We start from the raw sequence: 17,621 nt of genomic DNA on the forward strand, positions 1-17,621 counted from the left end.
TTTATATTTATATTATTTTGTACCCCCTAATCTCCATCCAAAACAAAGACACACACGTCAACACCCCTTCCAGTCACCCCAAACTCAAAGAAAGAGTTGAGATAGGATAGGAAGCTACCTGTGTTGTTTGAGTGTCTGAGAGAGTGAGTGTGTTAGATAGAGAAGGACTCATTGTACATTGAGCCAAATAGATACACAACAACACATACACACACAAGCCACACATTGAGAGAGGGACCATTAAACACAACAAGAGTTAGAAGATAGTGAGATAGAGAGAAAGACAGATTATTACATCAACAACTCATTCATTTGAGCAATATTATATATTTATAGATACAATTAACTCACTCACATTCAATGACTTTGGAAATGAAGTCAAAGAATAGTGCAGCCTCAACAAAGCAACAGCAGCATCATCAGAACCAGAACCAGACCCAGAAGAAGCAGCAACAAACACATCAACAAACGCAACAACAACAAAATGATTGGAGAGCACTTAGATCATTCCAATTGCTACAGTTGTCAAATGATGATGAGTTCAATGAATTGATGGCCCAAGCCAATGACATACAACAACGTGTCAACAGACTGAATGAACGTATCAATGATCAAAAGAATGACGTCAATCTCATCAAACTCAGTCTGTACTATGTCAAGGAGAAGCAACAGCTGCAACTTCATGGTGGCGCCTCCACTGCCAACAGCAAGCACTCATTGAATCCAAATGGATTGGCGTCGGCGTCGACCGCCACCAACGAGGCCATCGCCAAGAATTTTGAGTCGATCAAGCAGTCGATCATCAACAACGAGAACGAATACCAGGCGTTGATGGACGACGAGTGTAAATTAAACGATCGCATCAATCTTTACATCGTGTCCAAGTTCGAGCTCAAGAAGAATGAGATCAGCAACCCCTACATCCTCGAGGAGCTCAAGTACGCCTATCTCTCCATCGTCGACTCCTCCAAGCGAACTCAATACATCAACACTTCAAATGACTATGATGATTCATTCAATCAACTGCCCTACGACACCAACAACATCAACAGCAACGGCATCAACAACAATCTGAATAGCAGTAATAGTAGTATAAGTAGTAATGGTAGTAGTAGCAGCAGCAATAGTAGTGTCAGTAGTAGCAGTAGCAACAATAGCAATGGCAACTCGACAAACACCAAGAAGTATATACTCAATGACAACAACTCATTCACATCACAATCACCTCTCTCATTCTACTCAATGTTAAATATCCCTTCGAAATCATTCACTTTCACTCAACCAATCAATACCAACAGTAAGTAACTACATGTGATTGGCATGGATCCAGGAATGAATCCACTCACTCACTAACTCAATCAATCAATATCCAAAGACAAATCTCCAAACCAATGTACACAGCCAACAATCGACAAACTGATATTTATAAAGGAGAATGAGGTACAGGTGCAGTTGCGGTGGTCATGCAGCTCAAATGTACAGGAGTTCTGCCTGGAGATGATGAAGAAGGAGGACCCTCAACAACAGCAGTTCTCGGTGATCTATCGAGGCTACAACAACTACTACACAACACCTGGATTGGATAGTGGCAACTACTCGTTCAAGGTGCGCGCCACCAATCGTTTTGGCGTTGGACCTTACAGCCTCGAGTTCACCTACGTGATCAACGACTCCGTCTTTCAGGACTACAAGGCAGTGGCGCCCACAAAGGAGGGCGGCGAGCCAAACGGCATCCATCCAGCACTGGCCAAACAGCAGCGCGAGCGCAAGGAGAAGGAGCTGCAGAGACAACATGCAGAGGAGTTGCAGAGGGTCAAGAAGAGAGATGACTTGTGTCACGAGATCAACAAGTATCTGAATCAGGCCAGCAATGCGAATGCCAGCAGGTCGATAGCATCAAGTGAGGAGCTGCTTAAGAATCTGCACGACCATCAGGCGCGTCTGTCTCAGCAGTGTGGCGAAGCCCTGGCCGCTGCCGACACTGCCTCAAACACGCTGCACGGGGCCACGCTGGATCGCCTGTCGACCAACATCCAGAAGCTCGAGGAGCTGCTCGAGTCACACCGCGTTGTCGGTCAGTGGAAGCAAACGATCAAGAAATCGATCTCTGACTACCTCAACTCGGGCAGCCAGGAGGAGGACAGCGACAATGAGTACTACGACGCGCTGCTCAACGTCGTGTCGTCGCTGAGCGCCGACCAGACCGAGCAGGTGAGGAGCATCGTCTACCAGATGGTCGTTCAGACACTGAGGAAGAAGCTGAACGTCAACAACAACCTTCTAAAGACGAGATCAAGTGTAGTATTAGACCAGTTTGCCAAGAGGACCGACGTGTTCCACCCAGAGTGGTGCGCCGAGATGGAGAGTCTGTCCAAGCAGTTGATGGCCAAGGTCGTCAAGCCCAAGAAGAAGGAGCCCGCCGTCAGTCCAGTCAAGGCTGAGCCACCACGCAAGGTGTTGCCCAACAACAAAAAGGAGTTGGCAACCTCATCCAATCGCAAACTGCAGCTGCAGCAACCTCAACAGCAGACCACAAAGCTGCAGATCAAGACGACACCATTGATCACTGTAGAGCAAAGACAACCAAATCCCCCAACATCATCATCAAACCCCAAGCTGCTGCCAACAAACAACAACAACTTCAACGCAATTGAGCAGCAGCAGAAGAAGACGACGACTACAATTACACGACCACTCGATGTCCCGTCTCCATCATCATCATCAATGGCGGCCTTGTACATGCCAGCAGAGACCCACCACCAACAAGTTTTGGGTACCCAATTCACGCCGCCACTGTCACTCTCACCTCTTTCCCAACACACCCAATCACAAGCACAGCCCATTCCTGTAGTCAAGAACCAATACTTCCATCTCCACTCTTCACCAATGTCGCCACCACCCCTGTCATCGCCAAGCATGTTGAGCAACCAATATCCACATCAATACCAGCACTCATCTCTCATATCTCACATCCAGACAACCAACAACAACAGCAACATGAACGACGACATCATGTATCCAATCAAGAATCACAGCAAGCAAACGCCACAACAGTTCATTGTGTCGCCTCCCAAGCAGCAACAGCAGCAGCAGCAACAACTGCATCAACAGCAGCAACGTCAGCAACAGCAGCACCAGAATGACGCTCAACGCCACGACCATGAACACCAGAATGGATACAGCAATGGCATTGGTATTGGCAATGGCGGCATGGATGGCTTCAACAGCAGCACCTTCAATTTCAACATTAGCCCCTTTGAATGGGTCGGGTTCCCCTCGGTGTTGACCAACCTGACGTCGCCACTTTCACAATTGAGCCTGCTGTCCCACTTTGATGCGCCCTCCACGCATCACCATCATCATCATGCCGCGGCAACAGCGAATGGCCATACCTCATCGACACTGTCGCAATCCCTTTTTTCCTTTGATCCACATGTCCTGGATAGTAGCAGAATAGACCAATAACACAGTCGACCTCTAGGTTGCATCATCCACTCCATTCATCCCTTTGTTGTTATCGATTAACCTGTTTTTAATACTCTATCTATCAATCCTCTCTTGATCCATCTCTCTTGATACATCACTGTCTATCTATTTGCTTGAAGATGATCCCTTGATCTCTGTAGACACCTGCTTGAGCTTCACCTCCAACAACTTGACCATGTCCTCGACGGCAACACGATTCCTGGCAGTGGCTATCCACTCGTGGGTCAACTCCTCGATTTGTGGGTTTCTCTTGGCGATCGACTCCATCTCCTTGACAGCGCTGGTCAGGTTGCCCTGCTTGAGGAACTCCTCAGCACGAGCCAGTGTGGAGCCAGTGTCTGTGCCCTTGACCATGCCCTTCTCAGGCAGAATAAGCTTGGAGGCCACCATTGACAAGGCTCTGCCAATGATCGATGTGTCGTCGGGCAGAAGATCAATCTCGCGCACCTTTGGTGAAATTTGATGGAACTGCTCCTTCAACTGATGCAGACTGGCGACACCCTTGTTTTGGATGTCGGCGGGGAAGTTGCGAAGCAGTGAATTGAGCAGGTCGTCAGACTTGGCTAGCTCCTTGAGCGTGGCATATTGCTGGACAAAGGGTGTTGGTACAACCTTGTTCATGACCTTCTTGAGCTCGACCAATGTGAGTGTCATTGTGCTGACCAACTTCTTCTCAAGCTCGCCACTCTGAATCGCCTTTTGCTGGCTGGTGAATATCTGTGTGAGGTTGTCGCGCTGTCTCTGAACACTAGCCACCATTGTCTGGTAGTTCTGGTCCAGATTGTCCTTGAACGTGGTCTCCATCTCTTGCAACTTCTTCAGCGTGTCATCGGTCAACTCGCGCAGATTATTCTCCACCTTGTCCTCATACAGCTTTCTCAGCTTCTGCTCAGTCATCTGAGCGAATGATTCCTCGCTGTTCTTCAACAATTCAATCTCATCCTTTAGCTTTATCTGTTTGTTGTCGTCATCGTTAGCATGTTGTCAATCAATCAATCATCGACCAACCTTGTGTAATACGTACATTCTCTTGTAACAACATCTTGATCTGATTGATGTACTGTTGCTCCAATAACTTGAGTGCGGCCTCAGTCGCATCGTTTGATGCCACTGATGACAATGCTGATGCAGTTGCCGCCGCTGTTGTTGCAGCTGCTGCCACTGCTGCCTCGGCAGTCTCTATTGGGATGGTTGTTATGGTATTGGATGACTCGGATGATGATGTGTCAATGTTGACAGGTGTCTCCACAACGGATACCACCTCCTCTGAGTGCACAGGAGTCTTAAGGACCTCAGCTGCTGAGTTGGCAGTAGACTCTATCCTTTCTGGATGAGTGACATTCTTAACAGCCTCACCAATTGCACTCTCGATAGTGGCCAGCTTATCATCAATGCGATGAACAATGACGTCGGCAGTGGTCACTGCATCAGATACTGGATCATGTGCAGAGGCGATTGTGGTGGTAGTGGCAGCGGGGGTGGAGGATGAATCCGACACATGAGTGTGCGCCACCTCTAAGCCTGGCAATGAGGTTGTAGTTGGTTGAATGAGAACAGACTCCTGGCCTCGGCATTCAATCTGATGCTCATCAGTGACAATGTCATCAGAGTATTTCTTCTTTGTATCCAATGTCTGTTGCTTCTTCTCTGTCGATGATTCAGTTGTTGTTGTTGGATGTTGTGTGGACTCCACAGCTGCTGCCACTGCTGTAGTAGCTGCAGCAATAACTGGTGCAACAATTGATTTGATTGGTTTCTCAATGGCTTGCTCTGTTGTTGTTGTTGATGATGGTGATGATGATGATGATCCACTTTCTCTTAACATTGAGTGCATCTCTTTGTACTTGTCCATGGCCTCTTTGGGCACTGATGGCAGGGCGCCTGAGAACATAAAGTCCTCATTCTTTAGGTATTCAAAGTATACGTATGCTCCACCTCCTACAATCGCAGCAGCTGTAGTCAATAGCAAATATCTCTTAAAGTTGCCTGTTGACGATGTATTGTTATTGTTGTCGTTGTTTGATTGATTCTGCTGTTGTTGCTGCTGTTGACCACCCGATGTACCTTTGTTCGGGCCAGGTGTTGGTGTGATGGTTGCATAATGTTGGATCACACCCGATCCCGATGCAACTGATCGGTTCAACAGTGATGGTGTCGCAACCTTTAAACAAGTCAGTCAGTCATTCTTGTCAGTCATTCATTCTATGTTGATCCTTCCTACCTTTGATATAAACCTCTTGGTACCGTTCAACAACATCCTTCTTCCTCTATGTGAACAAGTAAGTAATTAATAATAATGATTGTTGATTGATTGATGTGCAACAGGGAAATGATGTGTGATTTAGGTGTTTGTTGCGCAGATGATGTTCAACCTGGTGCACAAACCCCACACCATTCATTCATTCAATCATCTCACTATTCACTCATTCACGCAACACTTTGGTTCAAGATTGAAAGAGCTAACAACCGAGATACAACAGTTACTAGTAATCTCTAAGTGCCTCTAATACCGACAGCATCAAAAACATTGCGATTGTATCGTGTATCTCATTCATTAAATCAACAGATGCTGATCATGATGATTATTATTATGGACAGCGATATGACCTATAACATGTGACAGAGATAAGAATAATATGTGTTGCAACCTATATCAAAGGACTGTCTTATTATTGTTTGTTTGTTGTGTCGAGTGACATAGAGAGACAAAGAGATAAACATCTTCAGTTGATTGAGCAAAGTTTCAAAATAGAAAATTGATGTTTTTTTTATGTTTGTTGGTTGTGGTGAAAAACAACAAAGTTGAAGAACACCAACAACAACAAACCATGTTGTGGCGGGCAACAAGGTTAACTGGTGGCAAAGGGGTGTGTGAGTGAGCATGAGCATGTGAGCAACAACATGGTTTGGGTTGTGTTCAGCAATAAAGGGTCTCTCTCTCTCTCTTTCTCTTTCTCTCACTCGACAAACAATCAAACTAAAGGGGCTCACACACACTTATAAACCTCATTGTTCTCTATCTCTAACTCCATTCAAACACATACACATACACAAAGATAGCTAAAGACAACTAAAATCATTTTTACACAAAGACAAGAGTTTAATGCATTGATAACGAAGCATAGATAGCAACATACAGTGAATGAGGAGAATACTACAATACATCACATAGATTGAGAGATTGATACATACATAAAGTTATACATAGATACATACACATAATACATCATACATACACATATACATATATATACATAGATACATAATGAGCACGACAGAAGAGAATAAGAGGAGTGGAAGAAAGTCCATTGCTCGAAGGGCTCTACCAAAGAATATATTGGAACAATCGCCGCCAATCACGTCGGAGGCATCAGCTCTGTTTAAGTCGATAAACTTTGGCAGTCTGTTTGGTGCACAACCCAACCTGATCAAGCTTGAAACGACATCGCCAAACGTGCCCGCCGCCACCATCTCCATATCACCATCGACCCCTACAGCTACGACGATGCCAAACGCCTCATCATCAACCAACACATCATTCTCATCATCAATATCATCAACGTCATCATTATCATCTTCATCAGTGTCGTCGTCTTCGTCTTTGTCATCATCAATACAATCACCTAGTCCTCAATCAGCCAAGGACACTTCATCATCAAGTACATCCACAGCAGCCACGTCTGCATCCGCATCGAGCATACCTACATCATCATCATCAACTACAACGACAAGTACGACGACGACGTCACAATCATCACCTTCATTGAGCAATGCATCACTACTGCCTTTAGCCTCAACGACGACAACATCCACACAGAGCAAGACACATTCGTTGCCTCCCTCAATGAGCACAACGCCAAGCCAACAGGGAATCAACCATACCAACAAGGATCTGCCCAAGCTGCTCCTTGAGACCGACCTGATGCTGTCGTCGAAACACTCATCCATTGCAACGCCCTCACCCTCCACACCCTCCTCCCACCACGCCAGCATACCTACCACGCCCGTTGTAGCATCGGCGTCACACATCGACATCACAATCAAACACGAAGCGAACAAGGACCTGAAGCCTCTAAGTGAGTCCTCAGACAACAATAACAAGCAATCATCATCATCAAAGACACCATCAACGACAACGACTACAACAACCTCATCGACATCGACAACATCAACAACACCACTTTCATCATCAAAGAAATCAAAGAATAAGGGAAAGGCCAAGCAGGAGAAGGACGACGCTTCAGCCTCAAACGACGAGAACAACAACGAATCGATTATTAGATGTATATGCAACAACAACATCGACCAGGGACTGATGATCCAGTGCGAGAAGTGTGATGTTTGGCAGCACAGCATATGCTTTGGCATCAAGCAGCAGCAGGCCGTGCCCAAGCACTACTACTGCGAGCTGTGCGTGCCGCGCGCGATGAACTGTGTGTGCGGCAAGGAGACGGCCAGCGGCAAGATCACCGAGTGCATCATGTGCAAGAAGTGGTCGCACAACTCCTGCAACAGCAGGATGGCCGACCCCTTTGAGTGCCAGAGCTGTGAGAAGCTGGACAACCTGGAGGCCAGCATGGACACCGAGGACAAGGACGCCGCGGGCGCGCCCAGCAGCAGTAGTGCCAGCACCTCCAAGGCGCGCAAGCGTAAGCCGGCCGGCTTTGGCAGCAGGAGAAAGAAGTCCACTTCGAAGAAGGCCACCAAGGACAAGTCGACAACAGATAATAATAAGGATGCAGCGACGTCGCCCAAGGATGCCGACGCGGACCACAGTGGCAACAACACGCCCATGCTCGTCGATTCCGACTCGTCGTCGCCCTACCTCAAGGAGCTGGACCTCAAGGAGCTCAAGAAGAACTTCACCTTCATCGAGGACATCCTGCCCATTGATGAACTGCGCGAGTCATTCAACAAGATCAAGTACCCCGTCGTGCCCAGCGAGGACTACATCAACTCATTCGATCTATTCTCCTTTGTCGAGCCACTAGTCGTTCGAAACAACTTCACCGTATGTCATCATCAGACTTTGGTCACATGATCTCACTCATACTCACTCAATCACTCTACTCCAATCAATCACACAGGATGACCACTGCCTACGCACTCAACTCAATACCAATGGAGGTAACAGACAACAAAAGAAATGTATACACAATCTGAGCGTCCAGGACAACTTGATGTTCCAGAAGTACTGCTGGATGTTTGGCGACTCACCTCTAAAGTATAGAGACACGATGAAGAAGGCGATGGCACTGCTGCTACAGCAGTCTGTTGACAAGATAGTTGATTACATGACAGAATTTGCCCAAGAGGTGCTCCGAATGAGTGAGGGCATGGCCAAGGAGGAGTGCAGCAGCACGAGCAGCGGCAACAACAACAACAGCAATCACCTCAATAATAATAACAACAACAACCACAACCACGCCACCCAATGGAAGCAGATCAACGAGAACCAGCACGCCAGCGGCATCAACGGCAGCACCTATCGCGTGGACGACCATGTCCAACCATTTTTCAGTACAACCTTTGAGATCAAAGCAGAGCAGAGCGGCACGTCACCGATGACGTTCCTGTCGCCCTCGCTCAAGACCATCAACTCCCCCGACAACCGCCTCAAGTCACCTCAGCAGCAACAACAGCAGAAGGACATCCCGCGAATACTGGCCTCCAACGATGTCGATGCCGGGCAGCTGCTGGGCGAGTACCTAGGCGTCCTGACAGACGCGGCCGACGTGCAGAACGAATGTGCCGACACAAACTCCTTCTTCCTCAGCCCTTTGTCCCCATACATCCTATTTTTCCCTCATCCCAAGAACGCCGCCAGCAACTTCTGTTTGGACGCGCGCAACAATGGCTCAACACTCCGCTACGCGCGTCGCTCTTGCGCACCCAACTCTAGTGTCCAGTTTACCATGAACAGCAGTGGCGGAGGCTTGCGAGCCGCCATCTTTTCCCGCAACCCAATCCCATCGCAAGCTGAAGTCACCATCCCAATTGAAGTACCTTACCGCGCGCTAAAGTATCCGATCGCATGTGCATGCGGCACACCCACCTGCCTGGTGCAGATGTGGTTCAACGACCGAGCGTTGGCAGCCATCCGCGTGCTTGAGGCACTGGGCGTGCCAGTGGACGAGAAGACCAAGCGACGCGAGCTAGAACGAAAGGAGTTGGAGAACAGCTTCACAATTCCATTGTCCTCGTCCAAGAAGAGGCGTGGCTATTCCGACTCCGGCGACACCAAGATCAAGTACGAGGAGATGGACACCTCACCCAGCAAACGAGGCGCCGCATTCGAGGAGGACGGTGCTTTGTCAGCGACGCCCACCAAGATCCCAGGAAAGAAGGCTTGGCTGAAAGAGTACAAGCAGCGAGAGCAACCTCCCTCGCGATCTCAGATGACGCCACTCAAGTTGAACTCAAACCCAGCGCCAGCCACACCCAGCAACAGCAGTGGCAGCGGCAGCACCTCTGCAAGTCCAGGATCAGACTCAAAAAAGCCGCTGTCACCTGTCCTCAGCAAGGTCAGCGAGAGCGAGGAGGAGGAAGGCCTGATACCCGATCACACAGCAGAGTACAGCAGCAACACGAAGCAAGGTGGCATGCGCGACAGTGGCGGCTACTACCACAACGATCACCGTGACCGCGACCGTGACAGACGTGACAGAGAGAGAGACAGAGACAACAGAGACAACAGGGACAGAATGCAGAACAGTCCGCACCTGTTTGACCGAGACTCCCGAGACGACCAGTTCAAGAATGGTCTTTCGCGCTCGGCCACCTTCACCCCATCCTCTCCGACCCAGTCACCGCTGATGCGCAGTAACTTGTCATCATCGATGAGCAACTTTAGAGAGCACATTGACCAGTCCTACCGCCTGAGTCGCGAGAGGGGCGAGAGCCGAGACGCCCCGGGTCAGCAGCAGCAAGACCGTGAACGTGAATGGGAGCGGGACAGACGTGACCCAGCAGCAGGCAAGCCAGAGTTCATCCGTGATCGTATGGAGCGCGAGAGAAACGACCGGGAACGCGAGTTCAGAGAGCGTGGAAACTGGAGCCAATACGAGCGAGAGTCATTCGACCGCAATAGATTCAATCAACGCTTCCGTGGTGACAGGTCGCCGCCACCCGAACATTGGGACGCCCCACAGCCACCAGGAGCTGGCGGTGCATTCAGGAAGAACACTGGATGGGATCGTGCACGCGGAGAGCATCCTTACGAACGCCAACACTATCGTGGCGGCGGCGGTGGCCAAGGCACCGGCCCTGTCTTTGACCAAAGAGGAGGAGGTGATCGCACCGGATGGGACAGAAGACCACAAGGAGGCCAGGGCTATCCGAGAAATGGATTCTCTCCCCCATTGTCACATGGCTACGAGATGGAGGGCCATCCATACGATCGCAACACACCCAAGTCACCACCACTTTCCGAAGGCAAGTCATCATCTGGTCGCGGTAGCGGCAAAGGCGGTCCACCCCTACCCAAGTCCTCACTCTATGTACAACAGTCTCCCAACTCACCTCCCAACCATTTCAATGGGCAGCCTCCACCAGGCGACAACCCCGACGAGATGGAGTGGAGTCGAAGTGGAAGTAGTCGATCATCATATGTTGTAAGTGTGCCATTCATCCATCAAATGACTCGGTCAGTCATGTATGTTCAACTCTTCTAACATTCATCTCATTCATCCATTCATTAGGAACGAAGATAAAGGGATCACAGCGCGCTATCATCAGTTGGTCTTAAGTCTAAATAAACGATTGTACCTTGGTCTAGCTTAGGCCAATCACTTCACAACTCCCCCACACTTACTTACTGCCTTCATCCAATCAATCAAGGCTCTATCTCTCACACCATCAATCGCTCACATGATCAATCAATGAACCTGGATGAATGAACAAGAAGAAGTTCAACTACTAGTGTCTGATGATTGTTAAAATATATGATATTATGATGTTGACTGACCGACTGATATAAGGACGTCGACGTCTTGTTTATTTGGCAGTTGGAGTCTTTCTGATGTAGGAGATGGTCTCCTTGACTGAGTTGATTCTGTCGGCCTCCTCGTCTGGGATCTCAATGCTAAACTCCTCCTCGACGGCGACCAGAATGTCGGCGCTGTCCAAACTGTCGAGATCGAGCTCTTTGAATGTGGAGGTTGGGGCGACAGCCTTGCCGGCGCACTTGTCGTACTTGCTGATCACGTCAATCACACGCTCAGACACCTCCTTCTCAGAGAGTCTGTGGGCGTCCGATGAGTATGAGCGAACGGCAAACACAGATGGTTTGTAGTTGACACGCTGAACAGAGGAGAATGATCTAATGGCTCTTGACAACATTGTTTATGTATGTATATGTGTATGTATATGTGTATATTTGTAATGTACTAAGGTTGTTTGATTGAATGATCTATCTGTTCTTTCTTTTTGAATGAATGAATGATAGAAGTTGATCTGTTTTTGAGGGTAGTCTGCTGCTTCTGTTTGAATGATGCTGCTGGCTTGATCTTGACAATCGAACGTGACGTTGTTGTTTGAGTGATCTTTGTAGTATTAGTGTAAAGAGTAACAAGTGTGTCTGACAAAAAAGAAGGGACTTTGTCGATGAATGAACTGAGTCAGGAAAGTGTGTGTGAGGCTGGTCCACAGACATTGTGATGCAAGAATGATGGTGATGAAAAAATAAAAAAAACAAATTAAATTGATTCTCTTCACCTCACCCACCCCACAACGACAAAGTAAAAGCGATTGAAGTTGAGTAACGTTCTTCCTCAACTCAACAACCGACCGACAATGACCTAATCGGTCAACCAATATTATCATTATTACAATCTAAATGTAATATAAATATAATGAATAAGAATTATAAGTTTGATCAATGTAGTGACTACATGTTATGGACATCACCTGGAGAGTTCACTCTCAATCTTGAGGCACCTGTAACCAAGTCATCATCAAACTACAAGTCTGGCCCGTCTAAGTCTTCGTCATCGTCATCGTCAACATCCAAGCCAAAGACAACATCATCAACATCAATATCAACAACTACAACGACAACAAATGGTGATCAACAACAATCAAAGAAAAGATATAGGTTTGATGGACCTGCCTTGAGTACAAGCTATCTCGAGACTTTGAAGCGATTCAGACATGACATGCCAGAGGCCCAGAACAAGAATTACAAACCCGCCTCAGCACCATCTACTTCAAGTCCAACAACATCAACAAAATCAACGACCAAGTCAAAGAAAGTGTCATTTGTGGAAGAGGAGGTGAAGCCGCAGAAGAAGGACGAAGAGGAAGATAATGTACATAGACTACCAGTGCTGGTTCAGAAGTATATTGTTCAGATATTGGTGGATGATTGCTTTCTTAATACTAGACTGGTGTCTAAACTTTGGTGCAAGACTGCAATGAATTGGGTCAGTGGCCTATCAATCAATTTCCAGGGACTGTCGGCAACTTCATCACGAGCACATACATCAGAGACATTTCTAAAGTCACTGGCAACCGATTACAACTCATTGGAATCATTAACATTCATCAACAATGATCCAAAGTGTATACTTGGATTGAATCGCTATCAATTCAATCGTTCAATCTATCCATTCATGTCGACGGCCATCTCCAAATGCGCCAATCTCAAGCGACTATATGTCAAAGGGTATCCCCTGGCCACGCTATCCATGGACAACTCTCAACCAACAACCAAACTTGTTACCAATATCAACAACAACCAACTTATCGATACAATTTCAAAGCATGCCAATCTTGAGGAGCTGTGTCTGAAGAGTGTGTCATTGGACTCAAGTACAATGCATCATCTCTTGCTGGCATTGGCCGAGAACAATCATATAACTACATTGGACCTTGCTGAGGACATACCAGGCGAGTGCCTACAACTGCTCCAACAACTGTTTCGTCAGCACTCTCTGCGTTCACTCAAACAGCTCAGACTGTCTAACAACGAGCAGGCCATCCCACTTGCCTGTACCGTTCGCCACATGCTCCAGAGCATGTCGCAATCGCCAGAGCCATACGCATTGGAGACACTTGACCTGTCCAACAACTCAATAGACGATGCCAGTTGTCTGATTGTGAGCAGCGGCGTGCGGGGTTGCCCCACGCTACGCTCGCTACTCTTGACAAATAATCGATTCGGGAACAACCTTGATGGTCTGGACTTAGGTCGCACGATCACATCGCTCACAATGTCCAACAACAAGATCATGCCGTCGGGTATTAAGTGGATTGGAAAGTACCTGCAGCACAACACCTCTGTGACCTCGCTGGACCTCAGCTACAACAGTCTCGAGTCCAAGGGTGCCAAGAAGTTGGCCAAGTCCTTGTCCAAAAATCAGGTACTTCGCAAGTTGGACTTGTCCTTCAATCGAATCGAGAGTGATGGTGCAGTCTGTATGTTTGAGGCCATGAGGACCAATGTGATAGATGATCTCAACATCCAGGGCAACATGCTCGACAACACATGTGTCAAACCATTATGCTCAGCATTGGATCGATCATCCCCAGCCATTCACAATCTCAACCTGTCCTGTAACAGAATAGGACTGATCGGATTCAAATCATTCATCACGCCATTGTCCAAGTACAGCAAGATATCGACACAAGACATGGAGGGTGACTCATTCGACAACTTTGATGAGTCCCCAGCAGAGCCCAAAGAAGAGGAAACAAAGAAGACCAAGAGCAAGAAGAATAAGAGCAAGAAGAAGAAGTCGTCCGAGTCTGAGAGTGAACCACAAGTACCAGAGTCATGTCCTGAGGAGATCCAGGACAAGTCTGTGGTCGCGCCATCACTTCCCAAACTTAGGTTGGATATGACCCATAACAGGATCACAATGGATGGAGCCAGGAAACATCTGAGGCCATACAAGGAGCCAAAGATCCAAGTGTACAGCCAAGTCCTACTCGACATATAAAGGTCATGGATATCCATAATTCAATTTGTTTAATTAAGGTCTCTTGTGTCGCGCGTCTGAGATGTATGATCGATTGATTGATTGATCATTCGTGTGATTACTGCTTCTCCTCCTTCTCCTCCTCCTCATCTTCCTTCGACTCTTGTTGCTTCTCTGGCTCTTGTTGTTGGATTTCCAGAACTGGCAGGATTGTCTTGGGTACATTGGCATCGCCACCAAAGTAATTCTTGACGTTCTCGATCAATGTCTGTTGAGCCTCTGGCGAGATCTCCTTGAGCTTCTGAAGGATGGTCTTGGCGGCAACATCAACGATCTTCTCGTTGACTTCAACTTGTGATGGCAGGACCAGAGCGTTGTTGCCCGAGGCCATTTGCGCGGCATAGACGACGCCCGGGCAAATGATCTTGTCAGAGGTATTATCGAAAACGACCTGGATGAAGCGTCCAATATCGGCCAATACCTGCTCAGTGTTTCCTTGTTTGATGGATTCACGGAGGATATCTTTGATCAAACCGGAGTGGACGTTGGTGGTCTCGATCGCTTGCAGCAGTGGGACTGCAGCGAGCGATTGTTTGGTCTTGTTCAGACCACGGGCCAAGGCAGAGATGAAGTGTTTGGTGATCTTGTTCAACTTTTGATGGTACTTGAACAACTCGATGGCCTTGTCCGTGTCACCATTGCGCAGCAGCTGGTAGATAGTCTTGGCGACGGAGAGATGCGAGGGGAACATCTGGAAGGTGTGTGGGTTGGAGACGATGTCTGCCCACATCTTCCACTGGCCGCACCGGTCTGCGGCGTAGTAGATCTGTGAGAGGTGGTTGCCGTTGAAGTATTTGGGGTCGTCGTTCTTGAGTGACTTGTAGAAGAGCAGAGCCTCGTCCAATTGCTCGCTGGTCGTGACCTTCTTGAACAGCGTGGCCATGTGTGGGGCGCTGACCACCTTGTACTTTAACAACTTGCCCTTGAGGTTCTGCAACGCCTCCTCGAATGAGAGTGTTTCGATCGAGACCTTGTTCTCTTCAATGAACTTCTGCTCGGCTTCCTCCTTCAACAAACGTGCTGCCTCATCACGCTTGGCCTTGATCTTTTGAAACTGTTTCTCGCCGAATGTTGCGTAGTTCCTGATCTGTTGTTGTTGTTGCAATTGAGAGGTAGTTGTGTTGTTCAAAGTGTAACCTGATATCAGTCCTCTTTGTGACAATGATCCAACAAGCACTGTATGTGTTGTTAAGTGTGTTAGCGTGACTTCTGATTGATCAATGTGAGTGAGACCCAATGGATATTGATTAACATACCATTTCTGGATGTTGGAGTGATCAGTCTTGAGCAAGTCAATAGTACTCTGTTTTGAATCATTGTATATTTATGTATGTATGTCAGTGATGTTACAGAGATAATGAATGAATCTCACACTTTCGATCAAGTCGTCAAGTCGAAGGTGGGAGCTGGACTTGGAAAAGTTCAAAAAAGTCCATTTTAATTAATCAGTGATGAACAAATAATCAAAGAGATAAAAGATGGCCAATAGCAAGTATGAGTATGTTAAGCAATTTGAACAACCAGATCAATTGTTACCAAATGTATGGGTGGTGATCAGAGTGGATGGTCGATCATTCCACAAGTTCACAACCAAACACGAGTATCAGAAGCCAAACGATGATAGAGGTCTGGAGTTAATGAATCGTTGTGCATTGGAGGTGTGCAAAGAGTTCACTGACATTGTAATAGCATTTGGTGAGAGTGATGAATATAGGTATGTAACGTAATCATATAAAAGATTAGGCGCGCACACATACTCATACATCATCTTTAGCTTTGTTCTCAAGAAGACCTGTACATTGTTTGAACGTCGTGAGAGTAAGATCATCTCTTCAGTAGTATCATACTTTACCAGTCAATTTGTATATCGATGGAAGGAATACTTTGGAGAGTATCCACTCAGGTATCCACCAACCTTTGACTCAAGAGCAGTCTGTTATCCATCAGATCAAAACTTAAGGTACGGGTATAACACTCAATCACCCTCAATCAATCAATCAACTCATACTTACATGCATACACAACAAATATAGAGATTACCTAAGTTGGAGACAAGCAGATACACATATTAACAATATGTACAATACTGTATATTGGGCATTGGTGTTGAAGGGTGGCAAGACACCACATGAGGCAGAGGTGTCTCTAAAGGGTACACTGGCAGAGGCAAAGAATGAGATACTCTTCACTCAATTTGGTATCAACTATAACACTTTGCCACAGATGTATCGCAAGGGATCAGTAATCTATCGCAAGATGGTCAATGAGGAATCAATCGACAGTCGAACCAACGAACCAACAAACAAACTCAAGAAACGTCTTGTTGTGGAGCACATTGACATCATCTCTGATAAGTTCTGGAAGGACAATGCTGATATTCTCTCATCATAATCATCATGATCGATCATGAGGTGAATGCACAAAGACATTGTCCAACTACGAAAGTGATTGAAACCCATAATCAAACATAATGGAGACCCAAGCAAAACATCGTGTTTTGCAAAATACGAGAGTTTCAATGAGCACACTGGGACTCGGCTTGGGTGTATTTCAATTGATCATCGCCATCCTACTGACAGAGTTTTTCTGGCACTGGATCAAGGGTCTTGGCTAGTTCGTGTTCTTTAGATAAACAGGTAACTCATAGTACATAATTTTCTTGCCCATGAGTATTATGTCTCCTTTGATCCAACATTCAATCATCTCTTTAATTTTAATCAACTTAAACAATTAACAACAAATAAAGTAATTTATATAAATATATCACAAGGGAATTACTCCAAATCAATCAATCAATAAACAATTGTTTATTAGTTGCTATCAAACATGTTCCAAAGAATATCCTCGATTCCATATGGTCACCGTCATTGAGCATGGTCCATCTGTCATTCTGGAGTGAATATTGACAATTACTGCCCTTGCCTTGAATTAAAAGGATTCCAAACTGTGGATCAAACACCAGTGCATGGTATTTATCACATGTTGGAAGTGGTGATAACTTTGTTGTTTGTTTGTTGGACCGTGAGTATCGGATGAATTTCTTCGGAGTGAGAATGTAGATGTTGTCTTGACTATCGAAACAACTGGAGGAGATATCATCGGTGATACCCTTCATAACGACTTCAAATGCACATGTCTTCACATTGAATGAAAGGA

At 46.7% G+C, this 17,621-nt stretch overlaps 8 protein-coding genes across 8 annotated transcripts; 4 read left to right on the forward strand and 4 right to left on the reverse strand.

The window, feature by feature from the left end:
* Positions 1-360: 360 nt before the first annotated feature.
* SAMD00019534_054660 (hypothetical protein) lies at positions 361-3,453 on the forward strand (the record flags this gene model as incomplete). Its single annotated transcript, XM_012898957.1, has 2 exons — positions 361-1,297; positions 1,376-3,453. Coding segments are annotated over 2 exons (3,015 nt in total), but the record flags the coding sequence as incomplete, so codon positions are not given.
* A 138-nt stretch (positions 3,454-3,591) lies between these two features.
* SAMD00019534_054670 (hypothetical protein) lies at positions 3,592-5,743 on the reverse strand (the record flags this gene model as incomplete). Its single annotated transcript, XM_012898958.1, has 3 exons — positions 3,592-4,440; positions 4,511-5,647; positions 5,708-5,743. The coding sequence occupies 3 exons, from the start codon at positions 5,741-5,743 to the stop codon at positions 3,592-3,594; spliced, it is 2,022 nt and encodes a 673-aa protein (XP_012754412.1).
* Positions 5,744-7,116: 1,373 nt separating this feature from the next.
* Positions 7,117-7,479, reverse strand: SAMD00019534_054680 (hypothetical protein; the record flags this gene model as incomplete). Its single annotated transcript, XM_012898959.1, has 1 exon — positions 7,117-7,479. The coding sequence occupies one exon, from the start codon at positions 7,477-7,479 to the stop codon at positions 7,117-7,119; it is 363 nt and encodes a 120-aa protein (XP_012754413.1).
* On the forward strand, positions 7,331-11,198 carry SAMD00019534_054690 (hypothetical protein; the record flags this gene model as incomplete). Its single annotated transcript, XM_012898960.1, has 3 exons — positions 7,331-8,497; positions 8,574-11,099; positions 11,187-11,198. The coding sequence occupies 3 exons, from the start codon at positions 7,331-7,333 to the stop codon at positions 11,196-11,198; spliced, it is 3,705 nt and encodes a 1,234-aa protein (XP_012754414.1).
* A 283-nt stretch (positions 11,199-11,481) lies between these two features.
* SAMD00019534_054700 (hypothetical protein) lies at positions 11,482-11,826 on the reverse strand (the record flags this gene model as incomplete). Its single annotated transcript, XM_012898961.1, has 1 exon — positions 11,482-11,826. The coding sequence occupies one exon, from the start codon at positions 11,824-11,826 to the stop codon at positions 11,482-11,484; it is 345 nt and encodes a 114-aa protein (XP_012754415.1).
* A 512-nt stretch (positions 11,827-12,338) lies between these two features.
* Positions 12,339-14,396, forward strand: SAMD00019534_054710 (hypothetical protein; the record flags this gene model as incomplete). Its single annotated transcript, XM_012898962.1, has 1 exon — positions 12,339-14,396. A coding segment is annotated over one exon (2,058 nt), but the record flags the coding sequence as incomplete, so codon positions are not given.
* A 127-nt stretch (positions 14,397-14,523) lies between these two features.
* SAMD00019534_054720 (hypothetical protein) lies at positions 14,524-15,782 on the reverse strand (the record flags this gene model as incomplete). The annotated part of the gene is made up of 2 exons (XM_012898963.1): positions 14,524-15,641; positions 15,722-15,782. The coding sequence occupies 2 exons, from the start codon at positions 15,780-15,782 to the stop codon at positions 14,524-14,526; spliced, it is 1,179 nt and encodes a 392-aa protein (XP_012754417.1).
* Positions 15,783-15,943: 161 nt separating this feature from the next.
* Positions 15,944-16,856, forward strand: SAMD00019534_054730 (hypothetical protein; the record flags this gene model as incomplete). The annotated part of the gene is made up of 3 exons (XM_012898964.1): positions 15,944-16,179; positions 16,240-16,425; positions 16,499-16,856. The coding sequence occupies 3 exons, from the start codon at positions 15,944-15,946 to the stop codon at positions 16,854-16,856; spliced, it is 780 nt and encodes a 259-aa protein (XP_012754418.1).
* Between the last annotated feature and the right edge of the window lie 765 nt (positions 16,857-17,621).

The sequence above is a fragment of the Acytostelium subglobosum genome (genome assembly GCF_000787575.1).
Source record: "Acytostelium subglobosum LB1 DNA, scaffold: scaffold10, whole genome shotgun sequence".
NCBI classification, from domain to species: domain Eukaryota; phylum Evosea; class Eumycetozoa; order Acytosteliales; family Acytosteliaceae; genus Acytostelium; species Acytostelium subglobosum.